Genomic DNA, 23,046 nt, shown 5'->3' with positions numbered 1-23,046 from the left:
ACGACGCGTGGGATACTGGGAAATATGGTTGCTTTTTCCTGTGGAGAAGAAGGTAACCACTTTGCCCTCCCTTAATGATCTGTTCCTAGATATCTAAAAAACGGTCTCAGGGAGATGGGGTCTGAGTGTTTCCCAGTGTCCCCGTAGGCGGTCTCTCCTAGTCCAGGCCTTTTGCGCCTGCGCCAGACTGTGCTCCGCTGCATTTCGCCTGGTACTGGTCGCCATAGCAGCAGTGCTCCTGGGCATACATACACACCCGAAGGCGCGTGCCACACCCACAGCCGTGTCGCGTGCCCTCGCTCTGCGGCGTCGTGTACTTTTCCTTTTAAGGGTCCCGGTGGACGCCGCGGTGTAGTCGGCGCCTGTGGGCAGTCAGACCTCAGGCCTGGGGCATCATTTGATGGGCCTGGCAGACGTTTCTGAACCCGATGTTGGACCTAGAAAACTACTATGCCAAGCCAACCCATGTATTTAATAGGCACAAAGACGGCACGGAACCACACAAGTTTACACATAACTTGAGGGCCTGTGGTGGCCCCTCTACACCTTTCCAACCCCCAAACATGCGAGACACACACACAGATCAGGCCTCAGACAAGAAGCAGTTTATTGGCGACGAGACAGATGGAGATGAGATTGTTGGGCCTTCAGGGCTCCCTGGCCTCTCCTAACTCCAGTCCTGCCCTTCTCCCAGCCAGCTTATCTTTGTGGATGTCCATCAGAAGGGCTTGACATGCAGACCAGATGCCATGAGTGCTCCTTCTGTCTCTAGTCAAAGCTACCAGTGTCCAGCCTTACTGTGTCTCCTCTTATCTGTCAGAGTGTGTTCAGGTTCTTGAGGACAGAAAGTCTGGGCTTTGTCCGAGGGTGCCCTTCCTGGCTAAGACCATGTCCAATGACTGGAATTCAGGATGGGTACTGCCTACCTCACAGCAATATCTCCCCATAAGGATGGTCAGGATGTCCCTGACCCTGTTCTGTCACCTTAAACTATAGATGTCTCATTGCTGCAGCTCATGAGGTCAAACCATGGTTCAGGGTGCTAGTCTCCCAGTGGCAAGGTTGGGAGAGGTCAGTTCTCAACAGGTAAGAGACAGCCAGAATTTAGGCTTAAGAGTCCACAGGCTAAGGCCAGCTTATTCATTCAACAAGTATTTATTGAGTGCCTACTGTATGCCAGACAGTGTTCTAGAAGCTGGGGGTACAGCTCATACTGGCAAGGTCCTGACAGCCCAGCCAGGACAGTTTCCTGAGCTTCAAGGTCATTGTCTCCAATCTTCATTTCTAACTACTCACTCCTTCTCCCATTTTGTCCCCTCTTTCTCCCTCCCACCACCTCCCAGGCCCTTTCTTCTCTTAAGCAGCAGATACCCTCCCTTTGGCCTCCTGGGCCTCTACCTTTTCTGGACTTTATCATTCCAGTTCAGTTGGTGGCTCCTTCTTGAGGGGCCTTGCCCGACCATCTCCTGTCCCAAAGGGCCTCAGGACCAGGTGCCCACGCTGGTGCTTGATACGGGCAGAGCTGTCACCAAAACCCTTGCCACACTCTGCACATTTGTATGGCTTCTCCCCAGTGTGTGTGCGCCGATGTTTGACCAGATCTGAGCTCCGGGGAAACTCCTTCCCACAGAAGCCACATACATGGGGCTGGCTGGGTCCAGAGGGCTGGGCCCGGACTCGAGGTCGAGGGGCAGTGGGTGCTGGGCCAGGTGGGTTATGAGGCCGCAGGAGAGTGGATGGTGGTGGTGGCCGTGCCCGTTCGCCACGGTGGGTACGAAGGTGCTTGACTCGGGCTGAGCTGTCAGCAAAACCCTTACCACATTCAGGGCAGAGGTAGGGTTTCTCCCCTGTGTGCACACGATGGTGTTTCACCAGGTCCGAGCTTCGGCGGAAGCCTTTACCACAATCAGGGCACTTATGGGGCTTCTCACCTGCCAATGGTGGTGGTGGCTCCCCAGCCTGTGGGCCCCCAGGCTCTGGCTCCAAGCCAGGCAGGCCAAAAGGCCCATCACCTGAGTGTGGAGGGCTACGAGGTGTCAGTGGGGGGCTGGTGCCAAGAGGAGGTCGAGGTGGACTCGAGCTGGGTGGTGGGCTGGGGATTAGGGGTGCCAGGGGATAGCCTGGGAAGCCAAAGTCCTGGGGCTCCATGTGGGTGAGGCGGTGGCGGAGGAGGGTGGAGCTGAGGCTGAAGGTGCGGTCGCACTCAGGGCAGGCATGAGGCCTCTCCCCGCTGTGGGTGCGGAGATGCTTGACCCGGGCCGAGCTGTCAGCAAAGCCCTTGCCACACTCAGGGCATAGGTAGGGCTTCTCTCCCGTGTGTACCCGCAGGTGCTTCACTAGGTCTGAGCCCCGGGCAAACTCCTTCCCACACACATCACAACCAAAAGGCTTGGGGCCCAGGTGACTGCGCTGGTGGCTGAGGAGGCTACAGCTGAGCACAAACCTCTTGCCACAATCAGTGCAGATATATGGCTTGTCCTGGACCTTGGGTCCCTGTGCTGCTGCTGTGGTTGCCCGGGACGGCCGCCGTCGGGGTACCAGTGGCCGCGGGGGCTGCTCCCCGCGGTGCGTCCGCTGGTGCTTTATACGGGCGGAACTGTCACCAAAGCCCTTCCCACAGATGCCACACTTGTATGGCTTCTCGCCTGTGTGCGTCCGCTGGTGCTTCACCAGATCAGAACTCTGCCGGAAGCTCTTGCCACATTCACCGCAGATAGTGGGGCGTTCACCAGCGGGGATCCGAGGGCGAGGAATCTTCGGGGGACCCTGGGCTGGTGGCCGGGCTCTGTAAGGCTTCTCACCACTATGAGTTCGCTGGTGTTTGATACGGGCAGAGCTATCTCCAAAGCCCTTGCCACAAACTCCACACTTGTAGGGTTTCTCCCCTGTGTGGGTCCGCTGGTGTTTCACCAGATCCGACATTTGTCGGAAACTCTTGCCACACTCACCACACACAGCAGCCCGATCGCCAGCCTGGCCCCAGCGTGGTTCTCCCAAGAGCCGGGGGCCTCTGTCCTGAGGCTGAGGCTTTCCTGGCCCCTCTCTCTGGACCCACAAGTCATCCCAAGTCTGGACGCCTTCAGGTTTGAGAGAGGAATTTCCTACTTCATGATCTGGGGCCAATTCTTCCTCATCCTTGAATCCCAACTCATTCTTCTGTGGGGTATGTTCAAAGTCATCCTGCTGAGAAATCTCGACATTCTCACTCCCTAGACCTGGAGAAAAAAAGGGAAGTTGTAGACCCTGCCCTTTGACTCAATCTCCATCTTGGATAGCAGTCTCCCAGGAAGATTTCCTTGACAACTGGTGGCCATAAGGACCTCTCTCTCCTCTGAACTTCTGGAGCACTTATTATTGTCCGTGCCTCTCAATAATAGTAATATTGCCTTTTACTATGTCCTTGATGTATACCAAGGAGCCCTGGTGGTGCAGCGGTTAAGAGTTCAGCTGCTATCCAAAGGTTCAGCAATTCGAATCCACCAGCCACTCCTTGAAAACCCCATGGGGCAGTTCTACTCTGTCCTATAGGGCTGCTATGAGTCAGAATCAACTCAACCGCAACGGGTTTGGTTTGGTAATATATACCAAGAACTGTACTAAGCATTGAAAACCTTGGTGGCGTAGTGGTTAAGTGCTACGGCTGCTAACGAAAAGGTCAGCAGTTCGAATCCACCAGGAGCTCCTTGGAAACTCTATGGGGCAGTTCTACTCTCTGTCCTTAGGGTTGCTATGAGTCGGAATTGACTTGATGGGTATGATATGGGTACTAAGCATTGTCAAATTCTTGTAATAATCCTATGAGGTAATACTATTGCTATCCTTATTTTACAAATGAAAGCATGAGACCCAGAGGCTTTAAGTCACTTGCTCAAGGTTATAAAGGTTAGAAAACAACAAAACCCGGTTTCTTAGGTCTGTCTGACGCCTAAGCCTGTGTTTTTAACCAGTACATTATATAGTCTCTTTTTGGAATACCTGGTATATACTATTTCTTTTGTATTTTTTTATATCAGCTCATTCTGTTATTTTGATTCATTCTTCAGTGAGCACCTACTGTATGTACCTGAGGAGACCCAGACATACATATCCTTCCCTTAAGATGCTTAGGGTTGGTAGGAGAGATAAGATAAAGCACCCAAACCAAACCCATTGCCTTCGAATGGATTCGGACTCACAGCAACCCTATAGGACAGAGTAGAATCGCCCTGTAGGGTTTTGGAGACTGTAAATCTTCACAGAAGCAGGCCACCACATCTTTCTCCCTCCGACCACCACATCTTTCTCCTGCGAGTGGCTGGTGGGTTCAAACTGCCACCTTTTGCAGCTGAGTGCTTTAACCGCTGTGCTAGCAGAGCGCCTCAGATAAAGCATAGTTATAATTATGGGTTCAGAATGTTAACTGTACTGCCACAAGAGAGCAGCAGATAAGGAGATAGGGACCGGCACCTCAAGGAGAGGAAAGTAAACTGTGGGGAGGAATGGAAGATAAAGCTGGAAAAGGATATTGGGACTAGACTGAACACTAAGCTAACAACTTTAAATAGTAGGCAGACGGGAACTAGGGAAGGTTTTTGAAAGAAGAGACAAGATTAGATCTCGACTTAGAAAGATCGATCTGGCTGCAGAGTGCACCAGTGGAGAGAAAGGGGCAGCGGGAAGGCTGTTCCAACTGCTGGGATAAGACATAATGAGGCCTGAAGTAGGGCAGAGGCAATGAGGATGAAGATGGCTGTGGCGGAGGGGGAGAGAATCTTTGAGATGATGCCCTTCGCGGCATGGCACAGAGTAGGTGCTCAGAAACGTTGGCTCCCTCCCTGGAATTTTTCTCCCCTTCCCGTCTCTCCCTGGAGGCACAATCCAGGTTCGATTTTTCTGGGTCTCGGCCGGGCAGAGCACGGCACCGGAGTCCCCATCAGGCCTTTACCGGCCCATGGCAAGCCGCCGCTGTGACCCTCACCTGTGCGAGCGCCTCTCAGCTGCTCCCTTTCCTCCCGGCCAGGGAGATCCGGGCCCCAGGGCTCCACTGCGCGCTCCATCGTCGGCACGCCGCCCTGAGCAAGGGGACAGACACACAATCTCACGGTCACACGGCGGTGTGCGACCCGCGGGCCCGGCCGCTGCCCCCTGCCGGTCGGCTCGGGCACCGGGCAGCGTCCAGGTCCGACACCGGGTGCGGTTCCCGGTGATCCCCGTCCGCGCCGCAGGTCGCCCCTGCACCTGCTGCTCCTCCCCGGCTCGCAGCCGCCGGCCCGCTCACCTCGCCAGCCGCCTCCGGCTCCGTCACCCCAGCGCCTTCCGGAGCTCTTCTGCGGGGTGCGGTGCCCGAGCCGCCCGCGGCTCCGGGATGCGGGCTCAGCGCCAAACGGGGAGAGGAGGGGTCTCGGACCCAGGCGTCCCGGGGGCGTCCACCGGGGGCGGGGACGGGAAGCGGAAGCACTGGCCACACGGAGCCGCTCTAGGACGTAGGAGGAGCTGCAAGCCTTTGGGGTCCGCCGGGGTCCGCCGAAGCTCGGTGGCCGGCGGGCAGCCGCGTGCTGCCGAGAGGGCAAGTCTAAGCCGAGGATAGTGTCCCGAACTCAGTGGTATTAACCGTGTGCCTTCTGGACTGGCGCTGGGTGACGAGAGCCAAAGACTTCCTAATTGTCGCCCTGTCTTGGGCCACCTGCGCCAACCTTCGGGGCCGGCCGACAGCACCAGCCACCCCTGAGAAACGAAGAGAGAGGGCTCCAAAGACGGACCTATGGAAAGGAGTGGGGGAGAGACCGAGGCAAACAAAGGGCGGTGGAGACCCCAGACGGGGCGGGGGCGGGGCGCCGAGACTTGGGAAACAAAGCCGGGCAAGTCGGTGAGGCCGAGGGCTGGGAACTGTCAGCCTGCGGTGGGGGCTGGGCCGGGTAGACCGAGGCTGGTACAGAGGGGTGAGGTGGCTGCCAGATAAATAATGGGAGAGACAGGCACACAGAAGCCGACCTGGGGCCGGGCCCGGAACAGAGACCCTGAGTCAGAGACTCAGGGACAAAGTCATAACAATAAGTGCCCTGAAATAAGAGAAGACGCAAAAGCAGAGAGAGAGACAGTGGCCAGCCACAAAGAAGGGAACAAAAGATTGACCACCAGAGACAAAGAGAAGTAGAAACAGATAAAGTTGTTGAAGCAGAGTTGGAGGAGCAGTAAGAAAAACAGGCGGGGAGCCTGGAGAGAGAAACTGGCCCAGAGGCAGAGGAACAAAGGATATCAGTCAGTGAAACAGGCAGAGACAAAGAGACAGAGACACAAAGAAGGAGGCTAGGGGAGAAGGACAAGTGGACAGCCTAGGAAGAGGCTGAAAAATTAAACCATGTTTTCCAGCCTGGTGAGGCTCTGCGTGGGGCTGTCTTCCAGGGGAGCCCAGGAACTTAAACTTCTGTATCTGTACTCTGGGCAGGCTTGCCTTTGGGGAGGCTGCAGGGCTTGGAGGCTGGAGGTGTCTGCAGCTTCTTTGCTGATGATGGAGAGGGATAACCGTGGTTTGTAGATTAATTCATATGTTTGGGATAAAACGATGAAACATGCAAGATTTGTTCTTGGGATGCTCCTAGTTTAAATGGGCAAACACATAATTTAGATTAAGAAACGTAAAGGTGTGAAAAGGCGCCCTGGAGCCACAAACATTTAAGCACTCAGCTGCTAACTGAAAGGTTGGTGGTTTGAATCCACCTTGCCCACTCTTTGGGAGAAAGACCTATCCATCTGCTTCTGTAAAGATCACAGCCAAGAAAACCCTAGGGGGCAGTTCTACTCTGTCACGTGGGGTCACTATGAGTTGAAACAACACGAGCATAGAAGTTAATATGGAACAATTCAAGAGAGTGGAAGCACAGGATGAGTTATCTCTGTGAGGATGAGTGTGCATGGTTCTGTGCGTCTAGACACTGATAGAAACGGGGACCACAAATCAGCCAACACATAACTGATCACCAGCCATATTTAGACACTGCCAGGCCCTGAAAATACAAAGAAATTCTTTTTTATGGATATATGTAGCTGATGTGACAGGTTCTATATTGACCTTATGAACAAGATATTATGAGACTATAGTGCAGAGAGAAATACCTTTTGTTGTGTTTAGGGCAGTGGACACTGTTATGGATTGAATTATGTCCCCCCAAAAATATGTGTATTAACTTGGTTAGGCCATGTGTGGTTGTCCTCCGTTTCGTGATTTTCAATTTTATGTTAGAAAGGATTAGGATGGGATGTAACACCCTTACTCAGGCCACATCCCTGATCCAATTTAAAGGGAGTTTCCCTGGAGTGGGGCCTGTACCACCTTTTATCTCTCAAGTGATAAAAGGAAAAGGAAGCAAGTGGAGAGTTGGGAACCTCATACCACCAGGAAAGCAGCACAAGGAGCACAGCCTGTCCTTTGGACCTGAGGTTCCTGTGCTGGGATGCTACTAGACTAAGGGAAGACTGATCACAAGGACCTTCCTCTAGAGCCAACAGAGAAAACCTTTTCCTGAAGCTGACACCCTGAACTTGGATTTGTAGCCTCCTCGACTGTGAGAGAATAAACTCTTTGTTAAAGCCATCCTCTTGTGGTATTTCTGTTACAGCAGCACTAGATGACTAAGACACTATCTTAACGTCATTCATGACATTTGATCCCTGACCTTGGCGTTACTGTTTGTCCTTAGGGAATTTTTTTTTTTTTTTAACTTTTATTGAGCTTCAAGTGAATGTTTACAAATCAAGTCAGTCTGTCACATATAAGTTTACATACATCTTACTCTGTGCTCCCACTTGCTCTCCCCCTAATGAGTCAGCCCTCCCAGTCTCTCCTTTCGTGGCAATTTTGCCAGCTTCCCGCTCTCTCTATCCTCCCATCCCCCCTCCAGACAGGAGATGCCAACACAATCTCAAGAGTCCACCTGATATAATTAGCTCACTCTTCATCAGCATCTCTCTCCCACCCACTGTCCAGTCCCTTTCATGTCTGATGAGTTGTCTTCGGGGATGGTTCCTGTCCTGTGCCAACAGAAGATATGGGGACCATGGCCACCGGGATTCCTCTAGTCTCAGCCAGACCATTAAGTATGGTCTTTTTATGAGAATTTGGTGTCCTTAGGGAATTTACTGAAGCCTCTGTTTTCTGAACTGTAAAATGGGGATGATAATACCTAATTTGGATGTTTGAGGATTAATTTGTGTAAGATACTTAGCAAAAAATCAGCTATTACTATTTTGACTCGAGTAACCAAAGAAGGAAAAGGTGACATTTTAGCTGATCCTTTCGGCAAAGGATTTCCTAAGGCTGTTGGAGTGGGGGCTGAATGAAGAACTCCAGATAAAGGGAATGAAATGAACAGTGGCCTACACACTAACTGAAAACCTACTATGGGTTAGAAGCTTGAGATCCAAATGTGATTAAGACATCCTCAGAGAAGGAAATAGAAAATAGTGTTGTTTGAATGTGCCGTGAGGATACGTAAGTAGTGGAAGCATAAATAAGTTTATTCATTTGTTCCATACCGATTTCCTGGGCGTCCACCGTGTGCCAGGCATTTGTGCTGGGAAACAGATGTAAGAGGGTAACTACTGGCTAAGAGCCAGCCTGTCCTGAAGGAACCTTCCCCTAGAGACTGGCCAGCCTGCACATTGTGGTTACCTTACTTGCAGAGCCAGCTGTCACAGAAGACAAAGGTTTGAACCTGTCCTCTGGTCTAAAGACACAGAAGCCCCTCCAGGGATGCCTTGTGGGGCCATAGATAACTATGAAGACATCAGAGACACATGATGATGAGATGAAAAAGAACTAACCCAGATAATCCACACACTGCCACAGATGAAGCTGAAGATGGAACCTTCCTTTCTCTAAGCAAACAGCCCCTAAACCTTAACACATGAATGATTGAGCATATTTGTTGGAGTTAATACGTATGATGTAAATGGGACATTTGTGTCAGTATTAATTCATATCAACTACGCTAAACACAGCAACCAGGCAAGAGCCTTTTCCTCAGGGCAATTTTTCAATATGTGCAAATGCCTTATATATGTGATTTTCTTTGGCTCAGTAATTCCCCATACAGAAATCAAGCTAAAGGAAATGGTTGGATAAGTATACAGTGATAGCACCACAAACATGTTCACCCCAGCTCAACATTGTCCATCAGAGGGAAGAATGGGAATAAACCTAAATACAAAGTATCCATGAAAATAATAATGTAGATGTATAATATCATAGATCTACAAAACATATTAAGTTGACAAAAGCACAAAGTTAGTATGGCGCTACTTTTTGTAAATATGTCTTTGTATATATACGTGTATACCTATAAGAAAAAATCTGGCAGGATAAACACCAAAATGGGAATATATCAGGGTAGTGATATTAAATTTAATTGTTTTCCTTATTCAGCTGCATCTTCTAATTTTTTTATGATGAACATGTGTTCCCCCACGTGTCTGTCAGTTTGTCGTACTGTGGGGGCTTGTGTGTTGCTGTGATGCTGGAAGCTATGCTGCCGGTATTCAGTTACCACCAGGGTCACCCATGGAGCACAGGTTTCAGCTGAGCTTCCAGACTAGACAGATTAGGAAGAAGGACCCGGCAGTCTACTTCTGAAAAGCATTAGCCAGTGAAAACCTTATGAAAAGCAGTGGAACATTGTCTGATATAGTGCTGGAAGATGAGCCCCCCTGGTTGGAAGGCACTCAAAAGATGACTGGGGAAGAGCTCCCTCCTCAAAGTAGAAAGTAGAGTCGACTGTAATGACGTGGATGGAGTAAAGCTTTCGGGACCTTCATTTACTGATGTGGCATGACTCAAAATGAGAAGAAATAGCTGCAAACATTCATTAATAATCAGAACCTGGAATGTATGAAATATGAATCTAGGAAAATTGGAAATCGTCAAAAGTGAAATGAAACACATAAACATCGATATCCTAGGCATTAGTGAGCTGAAATGGACTGGTATTGGCCATTTTGAACCGGACAATCATATAGTCTACTATGCTGGGAATAACAGCTCGAAGAGGAATGGTGTTGCATTCATCGTCAAAAAGAACGTTTCAAGATCTATCCTGAAGTACAATGCTGTCAGTGATAGGATAATATCCATACACCTACAAGGAAGACCAGTTAATACGACTGTTATTCAAATTTACACACCAACCACTAGGGCCAAAATGAAGAAATAGAAGATTTTTATCAGCTGCTACAGTCTGAAATTGATCGAACATGCAGTTAACATGCATTGATGATTACTGGCGATTGGAATGTGAAAGTTGGAAACAAAGAAGAAGGATCAGTAGTTGGAAAATATGGTCTTGGTGACAGAAACAATGCCGGAGATCAAATGATAGAATTTTGCAAGACCAATGACTTCTTCATTGCAAATACCTTCTTTCACCAACATGAACGGCGACTATACACATGGACCTCACCAGATGGAACACACAGAAATCAAATTGACTACATCTGTGGAAAGAGACGATGGAAAAGCTCAATATCATCAGTTAGAACAAGGCCAGGGGCTGACTGTGGAATAGACCATCAATTGCTTGTATGCAAGTTCAAGCTGAAACTGAAGAAAATCAGAGCAAGTCCACAAGAGCCAAAATATGACCTTGAGTACATCCCACCTGAATTTAGAGACCATCCGAAGAACAGATTTGATGCATTGAACACTAGTGACCGCAGACCAGACAAGTTGTAGGATGACATCAAGGACGTCATACATGAAGAAAGCAAGAGGTCACTGAAAAGACAGGAAAGAAAGAAAAGACCAAGATGGATGTCAGAGGAGACTCTGAAACTTGCTCTTGAGCATCGAGCAGCTAAAGCAAAAGGAAGAATTGATGAAGTAAAAGAACTGAACAGAAGATTTCAAAGGGCCTCTCAAGAAGACAAAGTAAAGTATTATAATGACATGTGCAAAGAGCTGGAGATGAAAAACCAAAAGGGAAGAACACGCTCGGCGTTTCTCAAGCTGAAAGAACTGAAGAAAAAAATTTAAGCCTCAAGTTGCAATAGTGAAGGATTCCAGGGGAAAATATTAAACGACGCAGGGAACATCAAAAGAAGATGGAAGGAACACAGAGAGTCATTATATCAAAAAGAATTAGTTGATATTCAACCATTTCAAGAGGTGGCATATGATCAGGAACCGATGGTACTGAAGGAAGAAGTCCAAGCTGCTCTGAAGGCACTGGCGAAAAACAAGGCTCCAGGAACTGATGGAATATCAATTGAGATGTTTCAACAAACAGATGCAGTGCTGGAGGTGCTCACTCGTCTATGCCAAAAAATATGGAAGACAGCTTCCTGGCCAATTGACTGGAAGAGATCCATATTTATGCCTATTCCCAAGAAAGGTGATCCAATCAAATGTGGAAATTATAGAACAATATCATTAATATCACACGCAAGCAAAATTTTGCTGAAGATCATTCAAAAACGGCTGCAGCAGTATATCGACAGGGAACTGCCAGAAATTCAGGCTGGTTTCAGAAGAGGAATGGTACCAGGGATATCATTGCTGATGTCAGATGGATCCTGGCTGAAAGCAGAGAATACCGGAAGGATGTTTACCTGTGTTTTATTGACTACGCAAAGGCATTCGACTATGTGGATCATAACAAACTGTGGATAACACTGCAAAGAATGGGAATTCCAGAACACTTAATTGTGCTCATGAGGAACCTTTACATAGATCAAGAGGCAGTCGTTCAGACAGAACAAGGGGATACTGACTGGTTTAAAGTCAGGAAAGGTGTGCGTCAGGGTTGTATTCTTTCACCATACCTATTTAATCTGTATGCTGAACAAATAATCCGAGAAGCTGGACTATATGAAGAAGAACGGGGCATCAGGATTGGAGGAAGACTCATTAACCTGCGTTATGCAGCTGACACAACCTTGCTTGCTGAAAGTGAAGAGGACTTGAAGCACTTGCTAATGAAGATCAAAGACCACAGCCTTCAGTATGGATTACACCTCAACATAAAGAAAACAAAAATCCTCACAACTGGACCAATGAGCAACATCATGATAAACGGAGAAAAGATTGAAGTTGTCAAGGATTTCATTTTACTTGGATCCACAATCAACAGCCATGGAGGCAGTAGTCAAGAAGTCAAAAGACGCATTGCATTGGGTAAATCTCCTGCAAAGGACCTCTTCAAAGTGTTGAAGAGAAAGATGTCACCCTAAAGACTAAGGTGCCCCTGACCCAAGCCATGGTATTTTCGATCACATCATAGGCATGTGAAACCTGGACAGTGAATAAGGAAGACCGAATAAGAGTTGATGCCTTTGAATTGTGGTGTTGGCGAAGAATATTGAGTATACCATGGACTGCCAAAACAACGAACAAATCTGTCTTGGAAGAAGTGCTGCCAGAATGCTCCTTAGAGGCAAGGATGGCGAAACTGCATCTTACATACTTTGGACTTGTTGTCAGGAGGGATCAGTCCCTGGAGAAGGACATCACGCTTGGCAGAATACAGGGTCAGCAGAAAAGAGGGAGACCTTCAACCAGGTGGATTGTCACAGTGGCTGCAACAATGAGCTGAAGCATAACAACTATTGTAAGGATGGCGCAGGACTGGGCAGTGTTTCATTCTGTTGTGCCTAGGGTCGCTATGAGTCGGAACCAACTCAATGGCACCTAACAACAACAACATGTGTTGGTTGTATAATAAATGAATATACCCAAAGTAAATGAATATATGTATCATTATTTTTTGATGATTACAGGTGGTATTCTTTTATTGTGCTTTAAGTGAGAGTTTACAAATCAAGTCCGTCTCTCATACAAAAATTTATATACACCTTGCTAAGTACTCTTAGTTGCTCCCCCTCAGTGAGACAGCACACTCCTTCTCTCCACCCTGTATTCCCTGTGTCCATTCAACCAGCCTCTGTCCCCTTCTGCCTTCTCATCTCCCCTCCAGACAGGAGCTGCCCACATAGTCTCATGTGTCCGCTTCAGCCAAGAAGCTCACTCATCACCAATATTATTTTTTATCAGATCAGTCCAATCCCTGTCTGAAAAGTTGGCTTTGGGAATGGTTCCAGTCTTGGGCTAACAGAAGGTCTGGGGACCATGACCTCTGGAGTCCTTCTAGTCTCAGTCAGACCATTAAGTCTGGTCTTTTTAACAAGAATTTGAGGTCTGCATCCCACTGCTCTCCTGCTCCATCAAGGATTTTCAGTTGTATTCCCTGTTAGGGCAGTCATCGGTTGTAGCCAGGCACAATCTAGTTCTTCTGGTATCAGGCTAACGTAGTCTCTGATTATGTGGCCCTTTCTGTCTCTTGGGCTCATAATTACCTTGTGTCTTTGAGGTTCTTCATTCTCCTTTGCTCCAGGTGGACTGAGACCAATAGATGCATCTTACTTAAATGGCTGCATGTTAGTGTTTAAGACCCCAGATGCCACTCACCAAAGTGGGATGCAGAATGTTTTCTTAATGGGTTTTATTATGACAGTTGGCCTAGATGTCCCCTGAAACCAGGATACCCAGACCCACACCCCTGCTACTCTGGCCTTTGAAGCATTCAGCTTATTCAGGAAACTTCTCTGCTTTTGGTTTAGTCCAGTTGTGCTTACCTCTCCTGTACTATGTGCTGTCTTTCCCTTCACCTAAAGTAGTTCTCGTCTCCTATCTAGTTAGCGGATACCCCTCTCCCTCCCTTCCTCCCCACCCTCATAACCATCAGAGAATATTTTCTTCTGTGTTTAAACTGTTTCTTGAGTTCTTATAATAGTGGTCTCATGCAATATTTGTCCTTAGCAACTAATTTCACTGAGCATAATGCCTTCCGGATTTCTCCATATTATGAAATGTTTCACAGATTCATCATTGTTCTTTATCAATGTGTGGTATTCCATCGTGTGAATATACCATAACTTATTTATCCATTCAGCCATTGATGCACACCTTGGTTGCTTCCATCTTTTTGCTATTGTAAACAGTGCTGCAATGAACATAGGTGTGCATATATCTGTTTGTGTAAAGGCTCTTATTTCTCTAGGATATATTCCAAGAGGTGGTATTGCTGGATCGTATGTTAGTTCTAGTTCTAGCTTTTTAAGGAAGCACCAAATCGATTTCCAAAGTGGCTATACCATTTTACATTCCCGCCAGCAGTGCATAAGTGTTCCAGTCTCTCCACAACCTCTCCAACATTTATTATTTTGTGTTTTTTGGATCAATGCCAGCCTCGTTGGCGTGAGATAGTATCTCATTATAGTTTTTATTTGCATTTCTGTAATGGCTAATGATCTGATCCTGAGCATTTCCTCATGTATCTGTTAGCTGCCTGAATGTCTTCTTTGGTGAAGCACCTTTGCCCATTTTTCATATCATTTTTTAAAAGGCTGTTGAAATAACTCAGGGGAAAGTTCATCAGAGTTTGAACCTAGAGCAGGGCCAAGGGTGTGGAGAGAAGGAGACCAGTTTTTCTGATTAACGGGCAGGGCTTGGAAACCAGTTGAATATATTCATGGAGAGAGAGGGAGGGAGTCAGGCCATAGGGCTGCTTAGCCTGATGTGAAATGTAGGAGGAAGGGCTGCGGTAGAGTGGAGAGGAGTATAATTATCCCTTCCCTTTTGCTTATCTCTAAGTACTCTGTTTTTACCCCCGTTACACTTTTAGCGTGCATGCTGTGTGCTACACTTACTTGTGGCTGTTTCCGTCTCCCCAGAGAGCAGCAATCCTGACTCATTCACCCCATGTGGGTCCTCAGCAACTAATTTAGAAGAGGAGTCAGTAAATTCGAGCTGGTGACATCATCACACTCCTTAGCTCATATAATAATAATAATATTTCTGTATGAGCTCATCTAATGTACCAGGCATTGTACTTTGTGTACAGATTTTTATGTATATTAACCCATATAATCCTCATCATGACCCTGTGTTAATGGTGCTGTTTAACAGATGAAGAGCTCTTAATTGCTATATGTGTCTATAATCATATAATCTTTGCACAACCTCAGAGTTCAGTGTGGCAGGAGTTTCGAATCTCATGTGATAGAAGAGGAAATTGAGGCCCAGAGAGGTGACTTTCCCAAAGTTGCATGAGTGTAACAGTACTAGGAATGAGGCTGAAGTAAGGATAAGATATACATAGTGCGGTATGGATGGATGGATGGATCTTAAAAATAATGTTGATCAAAAAAAGTTAATAGAATGATGTCTATATACACACACATTTATATGTATATGTACATATATATCATAAACCCAGTGCTGTCGATTCAGACTCCTAGCGACAGAGCAGAACTGCCCCATAGAGTTTCCAAGGAGCGCCTGGCGGATTCGAACTGCCGACCCTTTGGTTAGCAGCCGTAGCACTTAACCACTACGCTACTAGGGTTTCCACATATATATCATATATATATATACATTTATGTAAACGTATATCATTTATATATATTAAAATGTACCCTCCAAACACAGTACACATTTTTCAAAGCACATACGAACCAAAAAAATATATATGTTAAGCACATTACAGAGCCCTGGTGGTGATGTTAAGCCACCAGGTTAAGTGTTTGGCTGCTAACCAAAGAGTCAGAAATTAGAATACACAAAGCAGTTCCTTGGAAACTCTATGGGGCAGTTCTATTTGTCCTATAGGGTCGCTATGAGTTGGAATCAACTCCACGGCAACAGGTTTTTTGGTTTAAGCACATTAGAAAGAGCTCTGGTGGTGCAGATGGTTTAAGTGTTCGGCAGCTAAGTGAAAAGCTGGCAGTTCTAACCTGCTCTGTGGCTCCATGGGAGAAAGACCACAAGATCTGCTTCCATAAAGATTACAGCCAAGGAAACCCTATGGGGCAGTTCTACTCTGTCGCGTGGGGTCACTGCGAGTTGAAAGAACAGGAGCATGTCTGTCACATGTGTTTGCTATGAGTTGGGATCGACTTGAAGGCAACTAACAACAAGAAGGAGTACATTACAGTGGTTGTCTTACTGTAGGGAGGGGAAAGGGATGAGCTATGGTGATAAAATGGAAATAATAAATAAAACCAAAAGGAGCTGAGGAAGAAAATGGGGCTGGAAAGGTAGCGAGGATTCAGATTATTGACCATGGTAAGACTTGCTTTAAAAACTCAGAGGTTAATTTACTTGCCCAAGGTCAACCAAGTCATAAATGCTAAAGCAAGGGTTTGTATCTATATATATCTGATGAACTCCAAAGGCCATGTACTTAACCACTCTGAGTGCTGATAACAAAGCTGAAATGTGTGTATTTAATTTTATTACGAGGAAATTTGGGCTCAGAGAGGTCAAATGACTCGTCCAAGGTCACATAGCAAGTAGGCTGGTAAAGCTGGGATTTGAGTTCTTTCTGAATCCAAAGCAAGGCTCCTTTGACATGTTCTGTAGCAGCCTCCCAGCCTTTCTTGTATTTATTTATCTAGCATATTATTTATTGGCACCTTCTTTGTGCCAGGCTCTACATGAAACCCTGGGGGTATAGAAATTAGGAAGACAGTCTCTACCCTCAGCAAGCTCAGCCAGAAGCAGAAGAGGATATGCGGGAGACAGTCGGGTAAGCAAATATAGGTATTGGAGGGGTCTGTGAAGGGTGCTGGGGAGCCCAGAGGAGGGAGGATGACTCTGCTTGGGGTGGTTGGGGAAGGTGTCAGAAGAGAGGAAGAGCCCTTTGAATCAAAAGTTGTAGGATAAACAGGAGTTCACTTGGTGCAGAAGGAAATCTCAATGTGGACAGACCCAATGATGTTTGGGGAAGTGGGAGATCGAGTGATGAAGCCAGATGGGGGATGCTTTGGGTGCCAGGCCAGAACTTGAACTTGACTTTGTGGTCACTGGGAGGCCTTTGGAGGGTTTTGAGCAGGGGAGTGCCTTGGCCAGGATTCTGAAAGGTCTCGACCAAAGTCCAAAGACCTAGCGTCCCCCCCCCCGCCCCCGCACCTTTTCTTAATAACATGATTTTGGTTTTTGGTGAAAGTTTACACAGCAAATTAGGTTCCTATTTAAAAATAACTACATAAATTGTTCAGCAACATTGGTTACATTTTTCACAGCGTGTCGTGTCAGCTGTGAGTATTCTCATTAATTCCGTTCTGGATGTTTTGTTTTCAGTAATCTTGTTTCCCTGTCCCCTTGCATCTTTGCTTTAGGTTAATTGTTGACCACTTGGTCTCATATAGGTAATTTTTTAAAGGTGCACAATACTCACAGGTAATATTTTTTATTTTATGAGCCAATCTGTTATTTAGCTAAAAGGAGACCTCGGGGGTAGTTTTGGTTCAAAGTTTAAGGTGTCTCTCAGGGTGATAGTTTCCGGGAGTCCTCTAGTTTCAAAGGGTCCAGTAAGTCTGGACTTTTTTTTTCTTAATTGAGCTTCAAGTGAACGTTTACAAATCAAGTCAGTCTGTCACATATTAGTTTATATACACCTCACTCCATACTCCCACTTGCTCTCCCCCTAATGAGCCAGCCCTTCCAGTCTCTCCTTTCGTGACAATTTTGCCAGCTTCCAACCCTCTCTACCCTCCCATCCCCCCTCCAGACAGGAAATGCCAACACAGTCTCAAGTGTCCACCTGATACAAATAGCTCGCTCTTCATCAGCATCTCTCTCCTACCCACTGTCCAGTCCCTTCCATGTCTGATGAGTTGTCTTCGGGAATGGTTCCTGTCCTGGGCCAACAGAAGGTTTGGGGACCATGACCGCTGGGATTCCTCTAGTCTCAGTCAGACCATTAAGTATGGTCTTTTTGTGAGAATTTGGGGTCTGCATCCCACTGATCTCCTGCTCCCTCAGGGGTTCTCTGTTGTGCTCCCTGTCAGGGCAGTCATTGGTTGTGGCTGGGCACCAACTAGTTCTTCTGGTCTCAGGATGATGTAAGTCTCTGGTTCATGTGGCCCTTTCTGTCTCTTGGGCTCATAGTTATCGTGTGACCTTGGTGCTCTTCATTCTCCTTTGATCCAGGTGGGTTGAGACCAATTGATGCATCTTAGATGGCCGCTTGTTAGCATTTAAGACCCCAGATGCCACATTTCAAAGTGGGATGCAGAATGTTTTTATAATAGAATTATTTTGCCAATTGACTTAGAAGTCCCCTTAAACCATGGTCCCCAAACCCCCGCCCTTGCTCCGCTGACCTTTGAAGCATTCAGTATCCCGGAAGTCTGGACTTTTTAAGAATGAGTTCTGTTCCACATTTTTCTCCCCTTCAATTAGGATCTATCTATTGTGGCCCTGGTCAGAATAGTTGTTAGTGGTAGCCAGGCACCATCTTGTTCTTCTGCTCTCAGGGTAGATGAGGCCGTGGTTTGTGTAAACTGTTAGTCTTATAGACTAGTTTCTTCTCTGAGTCTTTGGTTTCCTTCTTTCTCTTTTGCTCCGGAAGTGAAGAGGCTGATTAGTTTTGTCTTAGAAGGCCACTTGCAAGCTTTTAAGACTTCAGACATTACTCACCAAATTAGGATGTAGAACATAAACTTTATGAACTATATTATGCCAATTGACCATGTTGTCCCCGGAGACTATAGTCGTAAGCCTTCAAACCCAGAAAACCAATCCCAAGAGGTGTTTGGTTATGTCTAAGAAATGTCTATAGCCCTGGAGTCCTTTTAAGGATCCATTGCATGATTTGACACGAAAAATTGATGGTCCTTCCTGCCTCCACTCCCATTTGCATTGCCTGTGGCTTCTGGTCCACTCAGACTCTGGGAGTTTGTTTTTACCATCTCTGTCAAAGCCTGTAGGATCCCTGTAGCACAGTGGTTAAGAGCTCAGCTGCTAACCAAAAGGTCAGCAGTTCAAATCCATCAGCCACTCTTTGGAAACCCTATGGGGCAGTTCTGTCCTGTAGGGTCACTATGAGTTGGCATAGAATAGACAGCAATGGGTTTTTTTTTTTTTTTTTTTAATCTCACTTGTCAGGGAGAGCAGACTGCTTCCTTCCTCTTTGCCTACCCTTTACTTCCTATGGGGGTGATGGGGCTACAATGGGGCTTGAAATAAAGGTGTTGAAGGAGTTGAAGCTGATTCTAGGAGTGATGGGTAAAGGGATCAAGGAGGTGGGGACTTTCCCCACCTTTCTGGGCCTGAACCAGTTCCAGCATTTCAGCTTCCTTCACAGCCCGCCCCCTTGTTTGCTGTGTTCAACTTCCTGCCCCACCAGAGGAAGTGGGGAGCGACAGCAGGTGCTGCGACAGCTAGCAGGGCCATGGTGAGTCCTGATGCCCAGGAACCTAGGCATCTCTGCCCCCAAACCCCTGCCCTCAGGGTCCCCATGCCCAGGCCTCAACCCACAGTAGACTGACTTCTAGCCTCCAAGCTCAAGAGTTACTGGGAGCCCTGCCTGCTGCTCCCAACAGCCTCATATTGCCTTCCCTCCACCCGCCCCAACAGGACAAAGAGTATGTGGGTTTTGCAGCCCTCCCCAACCAGCTCCACCGCAAGTCCGTCAAGAAGGGGTTTGACTTCACATTGATGGTGGCAGGTCAGGGAGGTTTGGAGAGGGGAGTCAGGGGAGAGAAGGCCCTTCAGGAACCCTAACGGTCCTCTCACCTGACCAGCTTGGCCTGTCCTGTCCACAGGGGAGTCAGGCCTGGGAAAATCCACCCTCATCAATAGTCTGTTCCTTACAAACCTCTATGAGGACCGGCAGCTGCCACCAGCCAGTGGTAAGATCTTCCCCATTCTCTCCAGGCACTGCCCTCCACCCTCTCCTGTGTCCCCAGGCTGTACTCTTTTCTTTGCCATCTGGGTCTCCCATGGCTTTTTGAGTGACTCAAGCAGTTCATTGCTTTTCTCTGAGACTGTTGCCTCTCCTGGAATATGGGTGGGGGCATACTGTGATACTGAGAAAGCAAATTAATCCTGCCTCAGACCTCTACACAGCTCCCAGACCTCTCGTTGTCCCCATAGCTCGCTTGACACAGACACTGACCATTGAGCGCCGGGGTGTAGAGATCGAGGAAGGGGGTATTAAAGTGAAGCTGACCCTGGTGGACACACCTGGCTTTGGGGACTCAGTGGACTGCTCAGACTGGTAAGGAGGAGGGGAGGGGTAGGGGCTAAGCCCCTCAAAATGACTACTCTGTGGAAAGTGGGGATTCAGGTACAGGGGTGTCTGTCCTGACTCCTCACCCACCTTCACCCAAGAGGTGATGCCTGTTTCTTATGGCCACCTAGTCCAAAGTGTCCCCGTGGTCAGTATGTGCTACTTGATGTCTCACACCCCTGCCAGTTTCCCCTGATGCCTTTGGGTGGAGCCAAAAAAACTACTTGCAACCCCCACGGTTCTGGCTAATCTTGCCCCTCCCTTGCCCTGAGGTCTCTGACCTGACCACATGCCCTGTCCCACACTCCAGCTGGCTGCCAGTGGTGCGCTACATCGAGGAGCAATTTGAGCAGTATCTTAGGGATGAGAGCGGTCTGAACCGGAAAAACATCCAGGATTCTCGGGTCCACTGCTGCCTCTACTTCATCTCACCCTTCGGCCGGGGGTCTGGGGGATGCCCTGGGGGGTGGGGCATTTGGGGAGGGCTGAGGAGTCTCTGTGCCCTGGGGCTGGGTCCTGACCAATCTCTGGACACAGGCTCCGGCCCCTAGATGTGGCCTTCCTCCGAGCTGTGCATGAGAAGGTCAACATCATCCCAGTCATTGGCAAAGCAGATGCCCTGATGCCCAAGGAAGCCCAGGCCCTCAAGCAGAAGGTGTGGATTTCCTAAACCTCTGAGCTCCGGCCCCACATAAAACCAAAAGCCATGCCCAGACTTAAGCTCAGCTCTGACGTCTTTGATCTTGGGGTGGCCTTTTTGGAGCGTGATGCCAGGCTAGGCTGTGGGAGAGTTTCTGAGGGAGCCGTATCTCTGGAAGTTTATAAAAGGATGGGTATGCAGCCCCTGAGCTAAGGCCTGTCTGAGGGCAAGGGCATAGACAGAAAATGACACAGAATGACATCTGACTTCCTGTGGCCCCTGGATGTTGATGACTGCTCCCCCAACCCCTTCAGAGCCCTCTCCCACTTTCTGTTTGTCCTGGTCTGTTGGTGTTTGCCCCACCTTAGAATCTTTCCAGGCCTTCAGCCTTCACTGTTGGAGTGTCTTTGTCTCAGTTTCTCATCAGCTATGTCTCTGTCTCTTATTGTCTCTGGGATTTTGTTTTTGGTCATTGTTTATGTCCAGCTGTCACCATCTCTGTCATTTATGTCTTCCTATCTGTCTCTGACCACACAGTATCCCTGTGTCTCACCATCTCTGGCCAGGCAATGTCTGTTTCTCACGCTCTGTCTCTGACTCTCCACACTTCTCACTGTCTCTCCATCTGTCTCCTCCAAGATCCGGGACCAGCTGAAGGAGGAGGAGATCAACATCTACCAGTTCCCTGACTGTGACTCTGATGAGGATGAAGACTTCAAGAGGCAGGATGCAGAGATGAAGGTGAGAGGGAAGCAGAGGACGCTGATTTGGAGGTACTGGCTGAGAAAGGGGTTTCAGCAGGGAGTGGGAGGGGAGGCCCAACCCTTGATCCCTGCCCTCTAGGGAAGCATCCCCTTTGCAGTCGTCGGTTCATGCGAGGTAGTAAGGGATGGTGAGACCCGGCCGGTGAGGGGACGCTGCTACTCCTGGGGTACCGTGGAGGGTGAGTAAGGCCAGGCCCGCGAGCAGCGAGCCAGGCCACTTCCGAGTCAACTGCGCCCAACGTGCAATTTGGGGGCGGGCTAGCTCCGGGGGACCCAGGAGCCCAAAGAGGGGACCCTTGGGCTGCAGAGCGAGGACCTTCCCCGAGGGCGAGGGCGGCAGCGGGCTCCTGGCTGGCCCGCCTCTGGAGCAAGACTGGACCCTGAGGCTCCCTAACGCTCGCTGGTCCGCCCTCCAGTGGAGAATCCACATCACTGCGATTTCCTGAACCTGCGACGGATGCTCGTGCAGACGCACCTGCAGGACCTGAAGGAGGTGACGCACGATCTACTGTACGAGGGCTACCGGGCCCGCTGCCTGCAGAGCCTGGCCCGGCCGGGGGCGCGAGCCAGTCGCAGGTGAGAGCCGACTGGAGCCGACTATGTTGGTGAGGCTAAGGCGCTGCCACCCAGGCCAGGCCCCGCCTCCACAGCCGATGACCGCCCCCCCCACCTCAAGACCAGGCCCTGCCCTCACCACCAGACCTTGCTCCCGGGCACTTTTCCCACCCACTTTGCCTCTGGCCTTTATCTTTTGGGCAGGGCTCCGCCTCTTAGCCCCAACCTAGCTCCAGGCCCTACCTTCCTGCCCGACCCACAACCTCGGACCCCGCCCCTGATTGCTGCCCTTTTCCACCACCCCAGTAAGCTTTCCCGCCAGAGCGCCACAGAGATCCCACTGCCCATGCTTCCTCTGGCCGAGACTGAGAAGTTGATCCGCGAGAAAGACGAAGAGGTGAGCAAGCACCTCGCTGCCCCCCCTCCCTTGACCAAGACCCCAGGTCCTCTGCGAGGTCCCTCTCTGGCCTCGCCGGGTCCCACGGCCTGGAATCTTGCCCCGTACAGCTACGCCGCATGCAAGTGATGCTGGAGAAGATGCAGGCCCAGATGCAGCAGAGCCAGGCCCCGAGCGAGCAGTCGGACACCCTCTGAGACCCCCGCCTCTGCCCTCCCTTCCCTCGGCCTCCCTTCCTTCGGCCTCCCTTCCTTCGGCCTCCCTGTCCTCGGCCCCGCCTTCGGCCCGTCTCTTGCCCAATCCCCGAGGCCCAGCCAGCCCAGCGCCTAGTCATGGAGCCCCAGCCGGTAGGCCCGCCCTTGCACGGGCTATGAAAAGTCTCCCTCTAATCGGTTCTCCTCAAATCTGGAGTTGGGAGCCTCGCCTCTCGCCCCGCCCCGACTCTACCACTGCCCGCCCTCCACTTCGCCCTTCGTTCTCTTCCTGAGCAGACATCTCCAGCCCCGCCAAGACCCCCTTCTCTGTCTTCGGGCGTCGCCCGTCTTCCCCCAAGCTGTATCTTCAATAAAAGCTGAGCTGCCCTGGGGCCACGCGAGTCTTCTCTCTCCCAGCAGGAGTAAATGGAGCCGCCCCACCCAGCTTCCAGGG

General features: G+C 49.1%; 2 protein-coding genes across 2 annotated transcripts; one reads left to right on the top strand and one right to left on the bottom strand.

The window, feature by feature from the left end:
- Nucleotides 1-396: 396 nt before the first annotated feature.
- On the bottom strand, nucleotides 397-5,561 carry ZNF48 (zinc finger protein 48). The gene is made up of 3 exons (XM_049904093.1): nucleotides 5,258-5,561; nucleotides 4,958-5,051; nucleotides 397-3,215 (listed from the first exon to the last, which is right to left on the bottom strand). Exons 2-3 carry the CDS (start codon nucleotides 5,034-5,036, stop codon nucleotides 1,414-1,416), a joined length of 1,881 nt encoding a protein of 626 aa, XP_049760050.1. The 5' UTR covers nucleotides 5,037-5,051; nucleotides 5,258-5,561; the 3' UTR covers nucleotides 397-1,413.
- A 3,706-nt stretch (nucleotides 5,562-9,267) lies between these two features.
- Nucleotides 9,268-22,984, top strand: SEPTIN1 (septin 1). The gene is made up of 13 exons (XM_049905046.1): nucleotides 9,268-9,282; nucleotides 16,482-16,553; nucleotides 19,116-19,205; nucleotides 19,388-19,478; nucleotides 19,576-19,662; nucleotides 19,907-20,030; nucleotides 20,353-20,487; nucleotides 20,580-20,697; nucleotides 21,322-21,423; nucleotides 21,526-21,625; nucleotides 21,863-22,022; nucleotides 22,308-22,398; nucleotides 22,509-22,984. Exons 1-13 carry the CDS (start codon nucleotides 9,268-9,270, stop codon nucleotides 22,593-22,595), a joined length of 1,272 nt encoding a protein of 423 aa, XP_049761003.1. The 3' UTR covers nucleotides 22,596-22,984.
- The last annotated feature ends 62 nt before the right edge of the window (nucleotides 22,985-23,046 follow it).

Source organism: Elephas maximus, chromosome 12, assembly GCF_024166365.1.
Source record: "Elephas maximus indicus isolate mEleMax1 chromosome 12, mEleMax1 primary haplotype, whole genome shotgun sequence".
NCBI lineage: Eukaryota > Metazoa > Chordata > Mammalia > Proboscidea > Elephantidae > Elephas > Elephas maximus.
The sequence above is the reverse complement of the archived record's forward strand: the minus strand, read 5'-3'. Positions and strand labels throughout refer to the sequence as shown.

Bases quoted from the DNA above. Each gene is read 5' to 3' on its own strand.
- ZNF48 (XM_049904093.1), bottom strand. From the start codon at position 5,036: ATGGAGCGCGCAGTGGAGCCCTGGGGCCCGGATCTCCCTGGCCGGGAG. The intron at 3,216-4,957 runs GTGAGGGTCACA...TTTTTTCTCCAG, and splicing joins GCTGAGAGGCGCTCGCACAG to GTCTAGGGAGTGAGAATGTC.
- SEPTIN1 (XM_049905046.1), top strand. The intron at 20,488-20,579 runs GTCTGGGGGATG...CTCTGGACACAG, and splicing joins ATCTCACCCTTCGGCCGGGG to GCTCCGGCCCCTAGATGTGG. The intron at 21,424-21,525 runs GTGAGAGGGAAG...CCTGCCCTCTAG, and splicing joins GGCAGGATGCAGAGATGAAG to GGAAGCATCCCCTTTGCAGT.